The following is a 22,234-nucleotide window of genomic DNA, read 5'->3' as shown; positions in this document are numbered from 1 at the left end:
TATATTTGACTGATTTGTGTAATGTGACTAGCGAATAAAATTAAATATTTTTGTGTTTGAATTTTTGGAGAAATTGATGATCAATTCTAAGTTATTTTAATTTATAATGCATTTTAAAAACATGCTTTATGCGGATCACTATCAATTCAATATTTTATACCTACAATACTCATAAATTATACTAAAATAATTATGTCAAATAGTATATTGCTGAAAACCGGTTAGTTATTACAATTACCGGTAAACCGATGTTCTTTAATACCGGGGACTACACTTGAAAAATCGAATTTGACATTTCAAAGAGCTGGCGGGGGGATATATTATCGGTTTGCAAATTCGGGAATGAGATGAGAAATAATGTTTTTAATTTTATAGATAGGTGGAGTGTTTCCGTGGATCTATTGAATATCAGTGTAAATGTTCATAGATAATAGTATTGATACCTAACAATAGTTTGATCCAACGCACTAATATAACGAAATAATAATCACTGCGAGTGTGATATTTTTGAATTTATATTTAATTTCATAACAAATGGACGACTACATTTTGTCTTATATCTATTTCGGTTCGATCGTCATATTAAATTTTTTAAAGTGTTAAGTGTCTTTAAGAGAAAACAATAGAAATGTCTGAGGGGCACGGCGAACCAAATATGTTACGAAAGGAAAGTGTAGTGAACGCGAATGTTCCCACTGACAGTCCTGTAACAGATCCTGGGCAAGTAAGAGGTGGAAACACAGATGGTAATGCTGGGAAATTCGAAGGGCAACGCGTCAAATCAGGTGCTTTAAAGAAGGCAGCGCGCTATAGGAGCAGATCGCTCTCGGCCTCTTCTGCGGATTCATATAGCTCTACTTCTTATACCGGTAAGTAATAGTTTTTTTAAAATAAAAATAAAAAATAAAATAAAACAATGGCGCTACAACCTTTGAAGGTGGCGGCCTAAGATTTCTGTATCTGTTAATCTAATAGGCAAGTAGGTGAGCAGCCTTCTGTGCCTGATGCATGCTGTTGACTTTTTGTGTCTAGGTAAGCTGGTTTCCACAGTCGCATGCTGAAGTCACTAGGCCAACACTGCTCATTTTAAATACTTTAATTTATAATCACTAAGTAAATTGTATTTTATATGGAAACTTATGAATGCTTGGCTCAACAAATTCGTCAACTCTACTGTGAAATAGTGTTCACTGCAGGTTATACATAACATGATTCACTAACCACATATAGCATATCAGTGAGATAATGGTCTAGATTTATTCTTAATTACATAAAAATTGCACTTGAATCACAACAAAAGGTTTGGGCTACATATTAAGTTGCACATTCCGTGACTAGGGTTTTATTACTGTTTGTACAATGTGGTAACTGCAGGTACAACTGAAGTATTCATTGTGTGCTTCGCATTCAGCTAAGGCGATGATGCTTGATCTAAGATCTGTTGCAGTCATGACACAGCTCGAAAATAGTTAGGATACAAGTATATTACAATAGAAATATGTGAAAATTGCATCAAGTGTATCGGTTGACTTATGACTTGAACTGATAAACATTTTGATTACACATTATAACATGTCCTTTGTCTAATTGTGTTCTTTTAGCAAAAGCAAATTCATGAAAGAGACAGATTTTTGTTTATGATCATTAATTGAAAACAGACATAAGAGATAAAAAGTCATTATGAAATTTTTAACTAAATGATATCTGATATTTAATTTTTTATTATAATGTAAGGAGGGTAAAAGGGCAAAGGAAGGAGCTCCTACAGGCCAGCCTGCATCATTTCGAAGCCTCTCTTCTCAATATTGTCTACAGCATCATTGCCGAGACATCCACTGTAGTGTAATGCTGTTTGTCAGGATTATCACCTCCAGTGCATTGTGACAGTCCAGTATCAGTTTGTTGTTTGTCGTTTTTTTAACTCCATCAGTAACGCACTGTCGCTTACGAACTTAATAGAAGTTTCTAACCTCTGCACGGATCTGGCTGCTTCAGTTCCAGCGACACATTCTCATAAAAAAATCGAACTGTGTGTGCCTAAGGATAGGTGTTTGTTGATATCAAGAGAGAAAACGCCAGCGCCGGAGCCACGCCCTGTTTTTAAGCCATCAGTATATATCCGAAGGTCATTCAGGATCGATTGATCACGTTCCTCTTCTCTCATTTGTACATGGTATTTCCTGTTGAATATGTATTGATATATATATACGCGGCTATAAGATATTGATATTCTATCGCTTGATTTTTTTTTTGTTCCGGACCTTTATATTTTTTGGGAAGGGGAGATAGGGTATGGGAATCTCTCTCTGCGGTGAGCCGCACGAAACGCGAATACATCAAGGCGAACCTATTGCATCACTTCACGCCTACCCATTTGGCCAAAGTATGGCACTCCTAGGAAGGTGGTAAATCACTGCCGTGCACCAATGGTTTCTTATCTTCTGCGTGAATTTGCAATCAGCCTAAAGCTATTAGCGAATGTGTGCTGTGGTGCTGTCATGTGGAGTGGCTTTCCATTTGAAGCATCTACTCATCTACTGTCAAGAGCTACTGCCAGTCTTATAACTCTAGAATGTGGTCACGTTTTAGTCGTCTCACATACTGTTCTATGGTGAGGTGGCGATCACGATTGTTCGGGTGACAGATCAACCGCTTAATTTAGCTGCCAGTCGAATGGACGAATTTCCTCTTTGACTGTTCTCATTTCAAGGTGTTCACAAACTTCGTCGTTGGTTATGTACCAATGGATTCTATTTATTGAATACTTGAGACTTTTGTGACTACCTGTGTTAGGCACAGAAGGCTGATCTATGAGAAAAAGATAGTTGTAGCTCGATATTACTAAAATATATGGACATCAATGTAGGTCATTTAAACGTTACAGTATTTGGTCCATGTTATTTATAACTCGTGGAAATACACCAGATATATCGATGTACTTGCAACTCGACGGAGGAACTTCTGCCTGAGTATTTTTTAGGCCAACCCTGTGGTAGTGTGTTCATAGCACCAGGGTACCAATGTGTATACTTCTGGGAAATTGAAACTATGTTAATGATATTATTAAAAAAACGTTACGGAGCGGATGGGTTTTGCAACGGCCAACCTCCAGTAGTGGAGAGGCACTAAAAGAAGAGAACAGAGATTTTTGATATTGTTTTATAGAATTGAGGGCAATCGGGCTGGGGGTTCGCCTGATGTTAAGTGACCCTCATGGACGCGTTGTCGGAGTTTTAAGAATTGGTACGCTTTTAAAGGACCTTTAAAGGATTTTGTTGGGAAATACTTCAGAGGTGGGTGTAGCCGGTCAGAACCTGCCTTTAAACCCTTAGTTGTGGAGGTCCAGGTGGAGTGGAATTTCGTTTTTCATTATAAATGAGGTTAGACGCTGGTTGCACCTGCGTTGCAATGAAAGAATTATAATATGTATTATTTTAAGATTACTTCAAACGTAATCTACTAAAGAGAAAGCTTGTCGAGGAAGATCGTTATACAGATGGAGTCGCAGTTAAAAAATAGTCGTAATTTCAACGAAAGACAATGAAACAATACGCGCATTGTTTCATTATACAGAGTTTTAATTTAAAATGTATGAAAATAGATGTTAAAGATATTTTTTACTATTTCGATGAATAATGTTGTTGCGGTAGGATGTTTTTCGACCTAAAGATCCTCCTCTACCAGTGAAGCACAGACTAGTTCTCTTTTTTTTTGAATGGAATCTCGCTGTTGGCCTTAAGGGCCTTTATAGCTCAGGTCTGGCTGTTTTGGCGAGCGTAGCTCGGCCTGAATGGCGTTTTATCTCTCGGCTAGCGCAAGGGAGACTCGAACCTCGGCTTGGGCCGTCGCGGGGTGGTCAATCGCCTGAAGAGCAGGACGGAAGCTCACTGGAGTGAGCGAAGTACGAAGTAAAACCGCCTTCCCCGGTGAAGGCGGTTTTTTGCCCTAATCTGGGTTTGGCTATTTTTATTATTATTGATCGCGCGGGCGGCTTTTAATTTATTGTTAGCTACGGTCATTGGATCGTCCGGATCCGTCAGTGTATGTCGAGGCCTACGAGCCTTTTCTGTCGGGAAGGGACAGACTAGTTTGATATGTCGAGATGTATATATGCTCAGCGGGAAATGTTTCGATAGCGCGTGTTAAGGTGTGACGTCATCGGGCTGAAACAGCTGCTCACTGCAGTATTTCCGAACCAATTCGACTTAGGGTCAGGTAGGGTATCAGGTGAACCTCCTGCCCGTTTGCCCCCTATAAACAAATTTATCTCTACTTTATAATAAGGAATAACATAGGGTTCTAATGGTGGAAGAATTATACAAATATTTCCTCTGTATAACAGTGTAAATTACTGTTTAACAATAAACAAAGGACGTTTGTACGGACGGACGTACCTGGGCCACGTGTTGAAAGCCATGAACCACCACCTCCTTCAATTAATTGTAATGGCTAATCCAGGATAAACAGCGAGTTGGTAGAGTTGCTGCATCTGGCACACGAGAGGACATTCATGAGCCTGACTGCCAACCTCCACGGAGAGGCACCGTAAGATGATTATTGTATGGTCAAAAAAGGGTTTAAAGGTCATAAAAACTCTCAAATTTTCCGTTACAAATCCGTTTGGCCTCTATAGAGTTAACACATTTGTTATACTAGTTCACCTTTGACTAACCAATTGACACAGTTAAAAAGTTTTAACTGTTTAAAGTGTATGCAATAGTAAAGATTTAGTGTCCATAGTATGTAGTTATTTCGACTATGTATTTGCGTGTTGTGTAAGTGCGTGCTCCTATGACACCATGCCTCCTGCTGATGTCATGTGGAACATGGTGTGATGGTTGCATCTCGTTACAAACGTTGTCTAATACATAAAACAATGGCGATTCAAAAGAGTGGCGGAAAGTTTATTGCCAGTTTTTCTCTCCCGTTCTACGCCCTTGATTTGAGAACTGGCAGTAAATGTAAAATTAGAAGCATTTAATGTATATTTCTTTTTTTGACCTTCATAAGTGTACATTGTGTTATCTATATGAATAAATTATTTTTAACTTTGAGTTTAACATCAGGTGAGCCTTCCGTCCGTTAGTCGTCTGTAATCTTTAAAATAAAATTGTTGAAGAATTGAGCTCGAATTTCCGAACAGAATAATTTACCTTAATATATGTACGATCCAAGGCCGTTGTCTTGGTTATAGTAATATAGTTCTTATGTTTAGGTGTATAAGTGTTAATATTGTGTAAATATCATCGGTCAATCGTGCCCAATTGATCCAATGCAGTGGTAACATTGTATGGAAGCGGCTAGTTAATGTCAAGGGCTGAAGAGTGTTACATATTTAACTCGTAACATTGAAAATATACCCAAAAACCCATCCTCACGAATCGCTCATGATATTGGTGAAAACGGTGTTTCACTAGCCACGTTTCTTCTTTGATCTTAGAAATGGGACTACCACGAAAAATTAATTTTTATTATTTAACTAATAACAGTTAGAAATAAAGTGGCTGTCCATTGGTAAAGTAATTTTCTAAATAGGTTCGGAGGGTCCAGAGTATACATATACAATACCTTACAAAGATTTCTTCATTCTGTATAGCTTACATAATTTACTGGGTCGATGTTTCAGGAGTTTTTTAAGAATTGAAATGTTTTTTTTTTTTTTTTTTATCACTACATAGTAGCCCACCAGGCGATCAGGCTGAACTGTGGCCGTGAAGTAAAGCCATTGCTCCATTTCTTCCCCTCTAAAAGGCTATTTCATTAAAAGACTTCCCGTCTCCCGCCAGGGCAGGGCATCGATTCCTCCGTAAATATCCTCATGATATTTATGAGCGAGTCTGAGCTGGCCGTCGGGACCCACGTTACCTCTTGTGTTATTTATCATTCTGACATTTGTTTATGGCATAATTTTTCCAGCTGCGATCTGTGCTCATGCAGTATGTTGGATAGCCCAGGATATCCTTATGACAGAATTGAGGATCAGATCGTACCTGGATCTTTCGAAAGATGGATAGTCAACATGAACCACCGTTTAGTCGGTTCTTTCGTCACAGTCGAACGACCGAAGACAAGCCCCTTCATCTGTGAAGTGTCCCAGGTTTTTTAATGTTGGATTCAGCTGCTGAACACTACTGGTCTGGTGCCTGCTGATTGGTCAGGTTCAGGACGCTCGAAGATCTATATTTCGGTTCAAAGACACTTTATATCTCAAATAATTACGTTCTCTTAGTGAGAAAACTTTAGAGTTGGCCTAGATATGTACATTGTGTTATGAAATTATTTCATAATAAGTTAAAATAATTGTTGGTAACAAAATATACAATATTTTAACAAAAGTGCAGGTAGATCGCATCGATTTTAAAACAGGCATTATATGACTAATGGACGGTAATAATTTCTTACACGCTCGTTCACAGATATAAATAAATAATTGCACATTTTTCTTGTTTCGTAAATAGATATTTGTTCTATTCATTTACTTTTGTTATTTTATAGGTATGTTGTTAATGTGTACTTTTAAAAGTTTTTTTTTTAATGTGTGTTATGTGTGCCTTGATACATTAGTCCTTGGCTGTATTACAATTGTTCAATACTTCTTAATGAATATTTTGTATCTAATTGTGTAAATGACTTGATTGAAATTAAGGTATTATAAACATATGTCTGGTTTACAGATTTAAGACGTTCATAAATTATTTTTTGACTACATTTTTAAATTATAATCACGTCTTGCCAGACATCAAGGTCTGATTGTAATGCAAATGTTTAACTGTCTCTGTGATGTTTACCAAAGATAAAACGGGATAAACGTAACGGTCCATAAAGCTTTATTTACGCAATTCCAATAGAAGACCGGCAACGCCAATGCTCTGTCACCACTATCGCTAACATTACGATCAAGTGTTATGTGATACCTTGCCAGGCCCATGTATCAAAAAAGGCCAATTACCAATAATTTAAATGGGTGAATCTACTCCGAACTGTTACTGCTGCTGGTGTAACGGGCCTTGGCGGTTCTCTGGCGTAGCTCTGATAGGATTTTATCACGACTGGCACACGTGCGTTCTGAGTTAGACCTCCGGCGCCGGGCCGTGGAGTGGTCAATAGTCTGGCAGGATAGAAGCTTACTGTGAGCTAAAAACGAAGTAAGAGAGGGAGAGGTGTGGGAGCTAGACCTTTATTAATTATCTTGAACAATATTTTCAAACTTCAATTCCAATGTTGGAAGGAAATATTTTTTGGGAAATAAATATTTTATATTCCGTAATACGTGAAATATTATTGCCTTGGGTTTATTTGTTCGTCGTGATTCTTACAAAGGCTTCGACTCGTTAGTGTCGTAAAATCTTATCAGAAATACTCAGTTAATGGTTAAGACCACTGATGTAGTTCCGAAGCGACTTAGGGCCTTAAATACAAATAATAGAAAAAAAGCTTGTTTACATATGTCTTAAATTTATGGATTTTACTAAGTAAAAAGGCCCCAACTCGGTTGATCTATTAACCTTTAAAGTTAAAAAGCCGACTCTGCAATAAGCCAACACATTTCACTTCAGTTGACGGTCAAGCACCGAGTGCAGCACGCGAGTGCAGTGTTTTTGATATTTTTATTTATTTAACACGTAATACGAGTGATCTGTGGACAGTTTTTGTAAATAATACTAATCTGTTGGTTTATTTTCGAAATTGGAATTATATTTGGTGACGTAACCTGTGGTTATCGATTTGTGTGTAGTATTTTTTAAATTTAGAATGTTGTGGAAATGCCGTTTTTAAGTTTCACACAATCTGTGGTGTTATCTGTGATTAGGTGTTGCGAATTTGTCAATTAATTGGTCGCGTTACACATTTGGAACGGCATTGAAATGCAGATTTTAAATTTGTTCGATTTGTGTTCCATCTACGAACAAAACGGTCGCATTAATTTTAAATTTGGAATAGCGTTTCGTTACATTTGTTTCATGAAACTGTGGTTAATATGCTTTGTGAGCTTCATAGATATAGGCTTAATTTCAAATTTGGAATAGAAATTTCAAATTCGTTTTACAAATTTTGGGTTATATCGGTGATTAGGTGTTGCTAATTTGTCAATTTATTGGTCGCGTTTCAAATTTGGTTCGGCGTTTGAAATTTTAAATTTATTCGACAAATTTGTGTTGTCTTCAATTATTAAGGATGAGTTATTTGTGAATAAAACGGTGGAATTAATTTCATATTTAGAATAGCGTTGCGTTACATTTGTTTCATGAATCTGTGATTAATACGCATTGCGAGTTTCATAGATGTAGGCTTGATTTCAAATTTAGAATAGAAATTTCGCTTTCATGTTTGCTGTACGAATCTTGGGTGTTGTCTGTGATCAAATTTATATTTCGAATATAAATGTTTTGACATTTTTATCAAGGCCTTAACTCTGTCATTAAGTGTTTGTGGTGTATTGTTTTTTTTAAATTTATTTTGAATAAGTTATAAAATAATATTGCAAATGAAATAGTTCATTTTTACTTTATAAAAACTAATTCAGTGCCATAACAATATTATAATTTTTTTAAAGATTGTTTTACTGATTAATTAAAACGAAGGTGTAATACTTTATGACCTGGATACAAGTCAATTGGACGAATTTACTAATATACTTGTCGGTTCTTTGAAGTTGTGCTTAGTGACAGTTTATACATGAGTTCCCTTTTCTTACAAATGACAAGCTCTAGTATATATCTATGTATGTATGTTCGGTCTCTTTGGATAATTGGTTATCATTACGCGGTTTCGTTGTCATGTGTTTTTTTTTAAATTTCGCGACAGTCCGTTCAGCTGATTTCGATTCACGTATCTTTAACTCTGAGCGTTTCCTAATGCGAATGTGATGGATTTTTACATAGATGGTGTTGTCTCGTTTCTGAATATCACTTTTATTGGAGACTGCGTGACCTTTATATGTCAATATTTTTGGCATATTAACGAAGGTAATTAGGCTGGCAGTTAGGTGACCCATGGGCACTCGCACACACACAAGGCTCGCGAGTGCGTTGCCTGCCTTTTCCAATACGCCATTTTAAAGTGCCCTTATGTCGAATTGGTTCGGGATTACTTCTAAGGTTCCACTTATTGTTTTCAAGTTGGTTAAGTTTGTGCCAGGATTTGAACCTCGGGATTTATGGGCCTGAATGACCTTGACAGCTCAGCTCGGGCTGTTTTTGGCGAGCTTAGCTCTGCCCCAGATAGGTGCACGGCTAGCACAAGGACGTCCTGGAGTAATCAAGGCCAGGACGGCTCACTACAGTGAATGAAATACAAAATAAGACCACGTCTTCTCAGGTCGTCGTTCCGAGACTTTCTTTATCAGCAAGAGGTACAATATTGTGGAGGAAGAAAGATGCTCTGATCATTTAGGGAGGATCCTCTACCAGTGAAGGCACAGACTAGTACGAAATATCGAGATTTATATATGCTCAGCGGGAACTGTTTCGATAGCGCGTTTTAACTTGTGACGTCATTGCATTTATAAGATTATAGGTACACATGAACTAGTGTAGTTAAAATGGATTTTATTATTGAAGATTTCGTAAAACTCCAGTTAAAGTATGGAATCGATAACACTGCATCGTGCACTGGCGTATCCGCCATGTATGGATATAATCTGTATTCAGAGGTAAAGATTGTGATGTAATCTCTGGATCAGAAATAATAATTGAAAGAGTTGGAAACCCCTGGAAAATTTGTGGTTAAAACGGTTTTAGGTCTGGGCCTCAGATCTCTGTTATTGTTTCATGGTCACTGTCAATCTAATAGGCAAGTAGGTGATCAGTCTGTGTTTGAAACACGCCCGTGTAAGGTAAGCCGGTTACCTCACGAAGTTTTCTGTACGAGCGAATGTTAAATGCGTACATAGCCGGGTATCGAACCTGTGTGCTCGGGGATGAGCGTCGCATGTTGAAGCCACTAGGCCAACACTGCGCTCAATATATGTATAAAAAGGAGAGATTTGATTGATTGCAATGAAAAGGCTGTTAATCTACAGACTTTTAGAACCCTACAATGAGGCATATTCGATAGTGTGAACCAATAAAGATATATGCTGCGGCAACTATAGACAATAGATGTACTACCGCAGAGCACAGCTAGTAATATAGTAACATCTATGTTAGGTTTCAGTAGCATCTCCAACTCTGCATTAGTGACTCAAGTCATTTAACTGCTTCTTTTAAATTGTGGACGATGTTAAGAAAAAATTGTAAATTCTTTTACCAATAGAAAGCCACGATGTACTTAAGTGTCATATATATTAATTAATTAATGAAAATAACTTTTTCGTGGTGGTATTTATAAAGTCGAAGAAAAAACGAGGCCTACGAACGCTACCTTGCGAAGAATGTTTTAGTTATATAGAAAACCTGTAGAGCTTATATTTATTCAAACTCAAAAATTACTGCACAGATTTTATTCAGGTCTGAACATTGTAGGAAAATTACATGTATTTTTCATAAGTCAATTAAAAAAGCCAACCATGCAAAGATGGTATAGGCCGCTAGCAATTAATACTCAAGGCTTTAGGTTGGGTCTGTTTGTTATTATGTCTACAATCTGCGCCTACAACCAGTCCAGCATTTCCCGCTGAGCATTCATCTCGACATTTCGGTCTAGTCTGTGCTCTCGTCACTGGTAAAAGATCCTTCCTTTAGGTTGGAGAAAGAGCACCTTCTTCTTTCACAAATTCACCGTGATGACGCGTGGCTAATTCAGAAATTGTCATGGGTATTTCGTTTAGGTACTTGCCTATTATGAAACAAATATAGAAAACTGATATAATTTAATAGTTCCTAACAATCTTCAACTCATATCAGCGTAGTAAATTAGTTATACAACATTAGTTCCAGGTATTGCCTTGAATTAGGTCCGGTTATATAATAGCAATAAAATATATTTTAAAAATAAAGGAAAGGATAGGCTGGCAACGGAACCATAAGGCAGTCCAGCTACTAGCTGGACTGACCCCGCGAACGCGTAACATACCAACAAATGAAACACAGAGACTGTTTGCTTTTCCCAAATATCCATAATAGCATTCATAAAAACCTTTCTCTAAGTTCAAGGAATAAATAACTTGAGTTGGTCAATTCAATAAAAGGTATTTTTAAATGGGTTAATAACTCGAGAACGGTTAGACTGTTCTTTCATGGTTATTTTCTTATCTCCGACTCTGTCAGAATAACGATAGAAAACCTTGGAAAATAACGAAAAAAAAAATCCAATACAAAATGTTCACGGGTTTCGTGACTGTCAACTTAATGACATTTAATGTTCATCCCGTCGATACGGTAAACTTTTAAAGAAAATATTTGAATAAAGCTTTCGATAAGATATTATATCCTCAACTTTGGGATAATGGCGTATTTTAGATTTTAATGTAGTATAATGTCTGTAATGAATAAGACATATCATCATCATCATTACCAATCTCTATACAGCGCCTTGTGGGCCTTAGCCTCCTCAAGTACACTTTGCCATTGCAATCTCTCCAGTGCTCCCTGCGTCCAACTTCGAACCCATATTGTTTCTCTTGACAATTCCATCCCACCGACGTAGCCTCGGTCTACCGGGTTTTCTCTTGTCACCAGGTTGTCAGTTCAGCAAGGACCTTGGGGTTCTGTCGTCCGCCATTCGGTGCACATGTCCCAACCACTTGAGCCTGTTGCCCGTTGGAAGATTTTGGCATCGTCAAGGGTGTTATAAAATTCTTCATTGTAGCGAATACGCCAAATCGCAAACCAAAGATTCTCGCTGATCTTCCGCTCGAAAATAAGAAGAGAAATTTCGTCTTTCTCGCTAAGGGGCCAGAATACAAACCGATAAGTTAGCACCACCACTAATAAGATTATTATTTGTTTGGTATTATTTATTTTTGTGTTAATTTATTAATAAAAAAACTTTTGTAAAATCAAAGTTCAACTTATCTGTAACACGAAATTCGTTGATAGACTTGAGTTCGCCAGTATAAACAATGCCTACATCAGGAATATTAAAAAATACTATAACAGTGGAAGACCCATCATTGAAGAAGAGACATTCCATTATATCCGGGAGAAGTGATTTCTGTAAGTACAGTGCTATAAAATAGTGTTTCGCGTGGTTTACTTTGGGGTACAAATAGTTTTCGGAACTACCACATTCACAAATACAACAAAGTCAGTTAAAATTTTTCGGAGTTTATCGGCACGAGAGGTTTGAATATATACGCAATTTTTAGGGAAATGGAAGAAAACGGACAGAGTAGAAGTCTCTTTGTTATATGATCGATCTCATGATACTGTTGATGAGACAGTTCCCGATATCGAACAATAATTAATAACTAATAATAGAAGAGTTATACAAGAGTCAAAATTACGGGTTTGTAAACGTAAAAATTCTTCAAATTTGCTAACTTGATAGATTGGAGTGACTGGAGGAGTCAAGTCTTAAATTTATTAAGTTTTGTCTTGAATATGTGTTGACAGCGAAAATACAAAATGCCTCTCAGCTGTGTGTATAACAAATAGATATACTCTATGTAATTATTCACATTAACTTGGTTGTAGCACGATTTTCGGTAAATAGACTTTTAAAGGCAAAATTAATTTACTGTAGATATTGTCTTCTGTAAAACTATAGTGCATTGTGCTGCACTTGAATTGTCAATAGTTTCCTCTGCATGTAGGCATCTTTATTGGTATTTTTCATTTGGGTTACACTATCGTAATTTTATACCGTAACTTTTCAAAATAATATAGCCTATGTTATATGAGTTTAATCAATCCGGCATATTGCAGTATGGCAGCATTTTAAGGAGATTTTAAGGAAATAAATAAAAATATCAACTCTGTATGTGATCACGATCGCTGAAGCATTGATAATGAACAATAATTGTATGTAAAAGATAATATAAATGTTCCAGGGTCATCGTCAGATGAAGACGAAGGTGTCCAGCCGCATGAGAAAGCTATCGCCGCTGGTCAACCAAATCCACCATACTGTGTGCGCAATGTGGAGCAGCATGCTTTTGGAAGACGAGAAATCGAAATTGCTGAACAGGAGATGCCTGGGATTATGGCGTTGAGGGCTAGAGCCAAAGACGACAAGCCATTGAAGGAGGCAAAGGTAAGTCTTTTTGCGGAATTTTTGTATCAGTTTCATGATCATTTGTTAATCTAATAAGCAAGTAGGTGATCAGCTTCCTGTGCCTGACGCAGGCCGTCGACTTTTTGGGGCTGAGGCAAGCCGACTTCATCACGATGTTTACCTTCATCGCTCGGGCGAATGTTATGATTATTATTAATGCTCGATAGAACATGAAATTTCACCCACATCACTTCGATGTCCGGCGTTCCCCAACAGTTTTTAAGGCACTTTTTGCAGCTTAATTCTAGATGGAACCAGCTGCCCATTGGAGTGTTTCCGATCAAATTCCAAAAGGGTCCTTCGAGAGCGTACAGATTCATTGGCAACAGACTTGCCTTCTGGCCACCGTATCACCTAACATCAGATGAGCAGTCTGTGTGCACCTGAGAAAAACACCCCTGTGTAAAAAAGTACTATGTGTACTTTTTTATAAACCCGATACTTTCTCAACTCCGATGATGTGGCTCATCGCTGATCGAAGATTTTCCAGCTGAGTATATAAGCAACCCTTCGACATAAGCCACTGGCATCTTCGGGCCAGTCAGTGGCTAGTAGACTGGTCGAGGATCCTCTCTTTAGGTTGGAAGAGCACCTCCCTCAATGCGTCGCTACAATAATTATGATGACGCCATCAGAGGAATCCTTTTAGGTCGAAGGAAGGGCTGGACCCCTCCTTATGATATTATTATTATGACATAACTAAGTGACTAATTGTTCCAGATCGTTGGATGCACTCACATTAACGCACAAACGGCGGTACTTATAGAAACTTTAGCGGCGCTGGGAGCGACCGTCCGTTGGGCGGCCTGTAACATCTATAGCACGCAGAACGAAGTAGCTGCTGCGCTGGCGCATGCTGGTAAGTTTACATTTTTTTTTAAAGTCTTTAGAATATGCCGTATCACCTCGACGTCCTACAAACTGAGCATTCAACCAGCACATTGAAGTATTTCCTAACTATTCGAGGTAGGGTAGTCGTGAGTTGAGAACAGCCTTCTGCCTGTTTGTCGTTTGTTATATAGAAAAAAAGCAGGTTTTAACTACTTCTTTTGTTTTAAGATTCTTCTGACCCTCAGATTTGTTCATCTCTTTCCCGATTTTTTGGTTTTTCTAATAGAAAATATGTGATCAGTTTTCTGTGCGTGTCACATGCCGTCGATTTTTCGGGTGTAAGGCCGGTTTTGCTCATGATGTTTTCCTTCGTACGAGTGCTGCGTACATAGACAGACCCGCACAGGGCTCGAACCTCAGGGTTGAGAGTGGCACGCTAAGTGCCAACACTGCTCTCAGAAAAAATATATTTGCTTGAAATACCAGTCGGACAGTTCGATATATTGGAAGATCAGAGGGTCTATACAATTTATATAGTTGGAATGGCATCATTCGACTTCGGCTTGACGCTGTCTTATGTGACACCCTGTACCATCAGTCCAGTACCAGTCCAGTAGGGATTATGGCCAAATCGCTCTAGGTCCTAAATATTTTGATTTAAATATATAGGTTTTGCGATTTTCGCCTGGCGTGGCGAAAGTGAAGAGGCATTCTGGTGGTGTATAGATCAATGTTGTACGCCGGCATCCTCTTGGCAGCCAAACATGATTCTTGATGATGGTGGTGACGCTACACACCTCATGCTTAAGAAGCACCCAACTGCTTTTAAACAGATCAAAGGTAAATAGATGTTCTTAAAGTCACGTATATTTTACATACACTTACCTACTTACACAAAAAATAAAACAAATTCCAGGTATAGTAGAAGAGAGTGTGACAGGCGTCCACAGACTATACCAGCTGAGTAAAGCGGGGAAATTGTGCGTTCCAGCGATGAATGTCAACGACTCGGTCACTAAAACCAAGTTTGACAACTTGTATTCTTGCCGGTGAGTTTTTTTTACGAAGAATTTAACACCATGTATAAGTCTCTAGCTTGATCTATTTTGATAAATTATATTGGAGTCGTCTTACTTACTTACTATGCAATGGCGATATTGTCAGCTGTCATTGTCATTGACACAGCTTATAAATAGAACGTCTAAGTATAATCAGTTAAAATCGTTGACACTAGTGATTTATATGATTTGCCAATATTAACAGATCTACAAATAAATGATCGTAAAAAAAATATTATGTCGGAGCAATAGTGTTACTGTGTGCCATGACTGCCTGCCTGCCTAAACTGTTAATATTAACCAGTTTATTTAATTTGCCAATGTTGATAGTTCTGTAACGATTATTCAAATGTCAACAGTAATAGTGATTCCATAGATGACTATGGAATCACAAATAAAATAAGAATAATATTATTTTAAAGTAATCATTTAACAATCGTTAAATGGTTACGGACGGAAGTGCGAGTACAAAGTACACGAATAATTGTCGTACAGTATTTAATTTGGATTGATTCCTTTTAACAATTTATTCCTCCTCTTTTAACAATTTATTAATCCTTATTACAAATAACTTTAGCTTAAATTGTAACGAGCTGCGGGTTCAAGGCATCGCTGTCACTTTTAATCACAATCTACTCAACCACAAATCATAGATCCAACTCGGTTCAATGTCTCATCACTGCAATGCTCAATCAGAACAACCCCGCGTTCCCTGAACGCACTGTCCAAAGTCAAAATGGAACCTTGCTCGATAAATTTGCTCGGCCGTATATACACTAGTAGTAGTACAATATTCGTGGTTTTATTCGTTATGTAATGATTCTCAATTATTAACCAAAGCAATAATAAAATTCATCTGTCTATTGACTCGATTAGAACATTTCCCTGACATATGTAACATTTACTAGAGGACCTGACAGATGTTGTCCTGTGTTGCTTCAAAGTGGTTTAGCAGTTTAATATGTTTGTAAACTATGTTATATGTTATATTGTATCGACCTTTTTTTAACAGGGAGAGTATAATAGATGCGCTGAAACGCAGTACGGATATAATGTTCGGTGGGAAGCAGGCTGTTGTGTGTGGCTATGGCGAAGTCGGGAAGGGATGCTGTCAGGCGCTCAAGGCTCTGGGATCTGTGGTAAGTTAAGCGACGGCTGGTGCGGCGTATTGAATGATGGGTGTCCGTTTTTGATTTTGTGGGTTATTTCTTGTGGTTTTAAGTGTTAGAGGCGAAAGATTAAGTGACGGTTGGTGAGGTTTGGGAAATTATGGGTGGCCATTTTTAGTTTTTGGAGAGGAAAGTTTTGCATTGAGAAGTGGAATGACTAGTTAAGCACCGGTCGGAGTGGTGCCCTATACGATGGGTGTGATCATTACAGAATTATAATTAATCTTATATTAATATGTTCCAGGTGTATGTGACAGAAATAGATCCCATTTGCGCCCTTCAAGCAGCAATGGATGGCTTCAGAGTTGTCAAATTAACTGAGGTATGAGGCCTACAAATTATTTCATTTCATCGGCAATTCATGAAACACCAGTGTGTAGTGAAAAACATGTAATTCGTTAAACAACAGTGTATTGAAAAAACATATTCATTTATTATTTCCTTTTATCGGTAATTCATGAAACAACAGCGTGTATTTAAAACATCTCCATTCAACAGGTGATACGACAAGTGGATATAGTGATCACGGCGACGGGGAATAAGGGAGTCGTCACACGTGAGCACATGGAGCGTATGAAGAACGGCTGCATCGTGTGCAACATGGGTCATAGCAATACAGAAATTGACGTCCACGCATTGAGGACGCCAGATCTGTTATGGGAGCGGGTTAGGAGTCAAGTGAGTATTTTTTTTGCAAATGGGGACAGACGGACGTGTTTAAGAATTGGTACGCTCTTTTAAGGACCCTCAGTCGAATTGGCTCGGAAATACCTGACGCCTATGGGCACTCAATGCCAGGGGCTCGCAAGTGCGTTGCCGGCCTTTTAAGAATTGGTACGCTCTTTTAAGGACCCTCAGTCGAATTGGCTCGGAAATACCTGACGCATGTGGACACTCAATGCCAGACGGCTCGCGAGTGCGTTGCCGGCCTTTTAAGAATTGGTACGCTCTTTTAAGGACCCTCAGTCGAATTGGCTCGGAAATACCTGACGCATGTGGACACTCAATGCCAGACGGCTCGCGAGTGCGTTGCCGGCCTTTTAAGAATTGGTACGCTCTTTTAAGGACCCTCAGTCGAATTGGCTCGGAAATACCTGACGCATGTGGACACTCAATGCCAGACGGCTCGCGAGTGCGTTGCCGGCCTTTTAAGAATTGGTACGCTCTTTTAAGGACCCTCAGTCGAATTGGCTCGGAAATACCTGACGCATGTGGACACTCAATGCCAGACGGCTCGCGAGTGCGTTGCCGGCCTTTTAAGAATTGGTACGCTCTTTTAAGGACCCTCAGTCGAATTGGCTCGGAAATACCTGACGCCTATGGGCACTCAATGCCAGGGGCTCGCAAGTGCGTTGCCGGCCTTTTAAGAATTGGTACGCTCTTTTAAGGACCCTCAGTCGAATTGGCTCGGAAATACCTGACGCATGTGGACACTCAATGCCAGACGGCTCGCGAGTGCGTTGCCGGCCTTTTAAGAATTGGTACGCTCTTTTAAGGACCCTCAGTCGAATTGGCTCGGAAATACCTGACGCCTATGGGCACTCAATGCCAGGGGCTCGCAAGTGCGTTGCCGGCCTTTTAAGAATTGGTACGCTCTTTTAAGGACCCTCAGTCGAATTGGCTCGGAAATACCTGACGCATGTGGACACTCAATGCCAGACGGCTCGCAAGTGCGTTGCCGGCCTTTTAAGAATTGGTACGCTCTTTTAAGGACCCTCAGTCGAATTGGCTCGGAAATACCTGACGCCTATGGGCACTCAATGCCAGGGGCTCGCAAGTGCGTTGCCGGCCTTTTAAGAATTGGTACGCTCTTTTAAGGACCCTCAGTCGAATTGGCTCGGAAATACCTGACGCCTATGGGCCCTCAATGCCAGGGGCTCGCAAGTGCGTTGCCGGCCTTTTAAGAATTGGTACGCTCTTTTAAGGACCCTCAGTCGAATTGGCTCGGAAATACCTGACGCCTATGGGCACTCAATGCCAGGGGCTCGCAAGTGCGTTGCCGGCCTTTTAAGAATTGGTACGCTCTTTTAAGGACCCTCAGTCGAATTGGCTCGGAAATACCTGACGCCTATGGACGCCTATTGGTTCGGTTCGTATTGGGCTGGCTAAGTGATTGTTTACAAGCGTCCTACGTCATCAAATCTGGTTACTGTATTACGTATTTTTTTATTTTTTTTTCCACATAATATAAAGAAAAACTTTTTTTGTAAAGGTAGTGTATGGACTTTGAATAACGTAGCCAAGAACTTGAGTGAACTTGAAAGTACTTGAGTGAACTTGAAAGCACTTGAGTGAATTTTAAAGTATTTTAGCCAACTTTAGTGATTATACAGAGTACACAATAAGCTATAATCAGTCCTATTCCCCAAAGGTGGACCACATAATATGGCCGAACGATAAACGCATAGTCCTTTTAGCGGAGGGCCGCCTAGCCAATCTCTGTTGTTCCTCTCTGCCGTCTTTCGTGGTCTCCGTGACAGCTGCCACCCAGGCCCTGGCGCTGATCGAGCTGTATAACGCGCCACAGCATAGATATAAGGTGAGATATATATAATTAAATTTATATGAATATACTCCTACTTTTTTCCGTACCTAATGTTAAGTGATACCGTTCGCCCATTCAATTCTAAAGGGCACGCGAGTGTTGCCGGCCTTTAAAAACAGAATACAGTAATTAATTTAGTAATTGTTTCAGGCTGACGTCTACCTCCTACCGAAGAAAATGGACGAGTACGTCGCATCGTTACATTTACCGACATTCGACGCTCATTTGACGGAATTAACAGACGAACAGGCAAAGTATCTTGGCCTCAATAAAGTCGGTCCATTCAAGCCGAACTACTACAGATACTAGCACAAATAGAACGGGGCTAGAACGCGGGAAACGCGGAAGAGGACGCCCAAGGACGCTTAGAAATTTGAAAATGGAACAGCTTAATTTGAATATAGTTTTAACAATGCTTTTAAATTTATTTAATATTTAACATATATTTATATAATTAAATATGTAAAAGATGCTCCATTGAAACTGAACTATTCACTACTATGAGATACTATCACAACACAAAACGAGGTAGAAACGCGGATGCTTTGATATTTGAAAATGGAACAGTTTATTTTGAATATAGTTTTATTTCCGTATTCTTAATCGTACTTGTTGCAAAGCTAAACTTGGAGTGTCTCGAGATTGCAATATCGTGTAAAAAATTAATATTTTTGAAAATGGAACAGTTTATTTTGAATATAGTTTTATTTCCGTATTCTTAATCGTACTTGTTGCAAAGCTAAACTTGGAGTGTCTCGAGATTGCAATATCGTGTAAAGAATTAATATTTTTTAAAATGGAACAGTTTAATTTGAATATAGTTTTATTTCCGTATTCTTAATCGTACTTGTTGCAAAGCTAAACTTGGAGTGTCTCGAGATTGCAATATCGTGTAAAAAATTAATATTTTTGAAAATGGAACAGTTTATTTTGAATATAGTTTTATTTCCGTATTCTTAATCGTACTTGTTGCAAAGCTAAACTTGGAGTGTCTCGAGATTGCAATATCGTGTAAAGAATTAATATTTTTGAAAATGGAACAGTTTAATTTGAATATAGTTTTATTTCCGTTTTCTTAATCGTATGTGTTGCAAAGCTAAACTTGAAGTGTCTCGAGATTGCAATATCGTGTAAAGAATTAATATTTTTGAAAATGGAACAGTTTAATTTGAATATAGTTTTATTTCCGTATTCTTAATCGTATGTGTTGCAAAGCTAAACTTGGAGTGTCTCGAGATTGCAATATCGTGTAAAGAATTAATATTTTTGAAAATGGAACAGTTTAATTTGAATATAGTTTTATTTCCGTATTCTTAATCGTACTTGTTGCAAAGCTAAACTTGGAGTGTCTCGAGATTGCAATATCGTGTAAAGAATTAATATTTTTGAAAATGGAACAGTTTATTTTGAATATAGTTTTATTTCCGTATTCTTAATCGTACTTGTTGCAAAGCTAAACTTGAAGTGTCTCGAGATTGCAATATCGTGTAAAGAATTGATATTTTTGAAAATGGAACAGTTTAATTTGAATATATAATTCAATTTCCGTTTCCTTAATCGAATATGTTTGAAAATGAAACTTATAATATCATTTTACTTGTCGCTTTGAATCGTTTTTTACCATGTTTTTGAATTTCGAACGTTTGGACTATAGAAAATATAATTTACATTACGTAATGAGGTTTGAAAATGGAATTGCTGTTTTGTTGCTTGCTTGCTTGTTTTTAAATGTTGCAATATTATTACATTTGGAACGTATGATTACATTTTATATAAATTACACGTAAATTTGTGCTGATGTATGTAAAGAAATATGCAGAGAATAGTTTTTCCAGTAAAACCATACTATTACAGATACACTGATAGTCAATATGTAAGTGAAACAAGGATATTTGAAAATAATACAAGAGCTTAATTTGAATATAGAATATTGTTTGGATTTGAAATGTATGGTTTAGTTTAATTTTCATTATATGTTAATTAGTTGTGCGTTATATGTAAAGATGTTGAATATGTCCATTTAAGGCGAACTTAGGTATAGCTTTTTAAATATAGGACATGTATTTGCATAGAATTTAATTTGACGCTTGAATTTAGAATGTGTTTGCGGTAGCTTGTTTGAATTTGGAATTGCGTTCGAATGTGGATTAGATATGAGTATTGTAAATTTAAATTCAGAATTTCAGTATTAGCCGTGCATATTTAAAAATGGAATTGCAGTAATTTTGAACTGGCTGGTTTTATTTGTATTTAAATTCAGAATTTCAGTATTGGCCATGGTTATTTCAAGATGGAACTGTTTCTTCAGTAAATTTAATTTTTGTTTCTGTATTTGTTATCTTAACAGTAATTTTTAGGTGGCTGGTTTGATTTGTATTTAAATTCAGAATTTCAGTATTAGTGAATATTTGAAAATGGAACGTGAATTTAGGTTTTGTTTTTACTGATAATTTATAGATTGCCATTGGAATTGTTTGTTACCATAAATCATTTAATAAAACTTATTTTTGTTGTATTTGTTACCATAACAGTATTTTTCAACTGGTTTAAAATTATGAATATTTTTTATTTAAAGAATTATTTATTTTCCTTTAGTTAATTATTAGATTATCATTCCTAATTTTGTGTACCTGATTTAATTTAAATTATGAATACATTAACAAACGAAACGTCATTTTGCTTTAATCAAGTATTTCGTATCGATGACGTCTTTAAAGTATGGATTAGGCTTATTCTCTGACGTCTTCAGAATGTCATCCATGTCAAAACGTAAACTCGAAAGACGTTGCCATGTATAAATACAGCCTAAATGTAGTGTATGTAAGATTGTTGCCATTTTTTTATAAATAAAGTATAGAAATTATATTTGTGTTTCTATATGTGTATGTCCACAAATGTCTCCGAAATGAAGATGTCTTAGGGAACTGTCCAAGGTTCATTTAAATGGCTTTAGTTGATTTTGAGATGTCAGAGATTCTCATACTGCGGATAGCGATATTGGAGGATGGTAGGGGGAGACCCTGACGACCTGAAAGGCCTTGACAGCTCAGCTCGGGGTGTTTTGGCGACCGTAGCTCGGCAGGAAAAGGCATCTTCCAGCGACTGGCGCAAGCGTGCCTCCTGCGAGACTCTGACCACAGCATGGGTCGTGTGGTAGTCAATCGTCTGAAGGGTAGGACGGAAGATCACTGGAGTGAGCAAAGTACGAAGTAAACGCCCACGAATTGTCCTGGTGAAGGCGGTTTTTTCCTTTATCTTTGACTTTCCTTTGCCGTGCTTTTAATTTGTCGTTAGCTATCGTGATTGGATCATCCGGATCCGTTAGAACATGGCGCGGCCTCCTTGTCGGGCAGGGGTGACATCATACTGTAGGTGATTAGTACGTGTCGTAATGAAACAGTGATGTGTCCTGACAAGGACAGTTGTAAACGTTATCGTCATGAAACAATAATATGTTCTGAAAAGAACAGTTAATT

The 22,234-nt window shown here is 38.0% G+C and overlaps 1 protein-coding gene across 11 annotated transcripts; it reads left to right on the top strand.

Moving 5' to 3' along the window:
- The first annotated feature begins 343 nt into the window (after positions 1-343).
- On the top strand, positions 344-21,615 carry LOC123718527 (adenosylhomocysteinase-like 1). 11 transcript variants are annotated; one of them, XM_045675126.1, is made up of 11 exons: positions 7,571-7,668; positions 11,979-12,095; positions 12,932-13,134; positions 13,876-14,014; positions 14,656-14,826; positions 14,903-15,035; positions 16,057-16,183; positions 16,458-16,535; positions 16,712-16,891; positions 18,570-18,752; positions 18,909-21,615. In XM_045675126.1, the coding sequence occupies exons 2-11, from the start codon at positions 12,002-12,004 to the stop codon at positions 19,065-19,067; spliced, it is 1,467 nt and encodes a 488-aa protein (XP_045531082.1). In that variant the 5' UTR covers positions 7,571-7,668; positions 11,979-12,001; the 3' UTR covers positions 19,068-21,615. The 11 variants fall into 11 exon arrangements, with proteins under 11 accessions (XP_045531073.1, XP_045531072.1, XP_045531082.1 ...); XM_045675125.1 differs by having other exon boundaries at positions 11,945-12,095; XM_045675124.1 differs by having other exon boundaries at positions 7,571-7,727.
- Positions 21,616-22,234: the final 619 nt, after the last annotated feature.

This window comes from Pieris brassicae, chromosome Z (assembly GCF_905147105.1).
Source record: "Pieris brassicae chromosome Z, ilPieBrab1.1, whole genome shotgun sequence".
Taxonomy (NCBI): Eukaryota; Metazoa; Arthropoda; class Insecta; order Lepidoptera; family Pieridae; genus Pieris; species Pieris brassicae.
The sequence above is the reverse complement of the archived record's forward strand: the minus strand, read 5'-3'. Positions and strand labels throughout refer to the sequence as shown.

Coding starts and splice junctions, on each gene's coding strand:
- LOC123718527 (XM_045675116.1), top strand. CDS start 629: ATGTCTGAGGGGCACGGCGAACCAAATATGTTACGAAAGGAAAGTGTA. Junction 16,536..16,711: donor GAGTTGTCAAATTAACTGAG/GTATGAGGCCTA, acceptor TCCATTCAACAG/GTGATACGACAAGTGGATAT. Junction 16,892..18,569: donor GGGAGCGGGTTAGGAGTCAA/GTGAGTATTTTT, acceptor AGCTATAATCAG/TCCTATTCCCCAAAGGTGGA.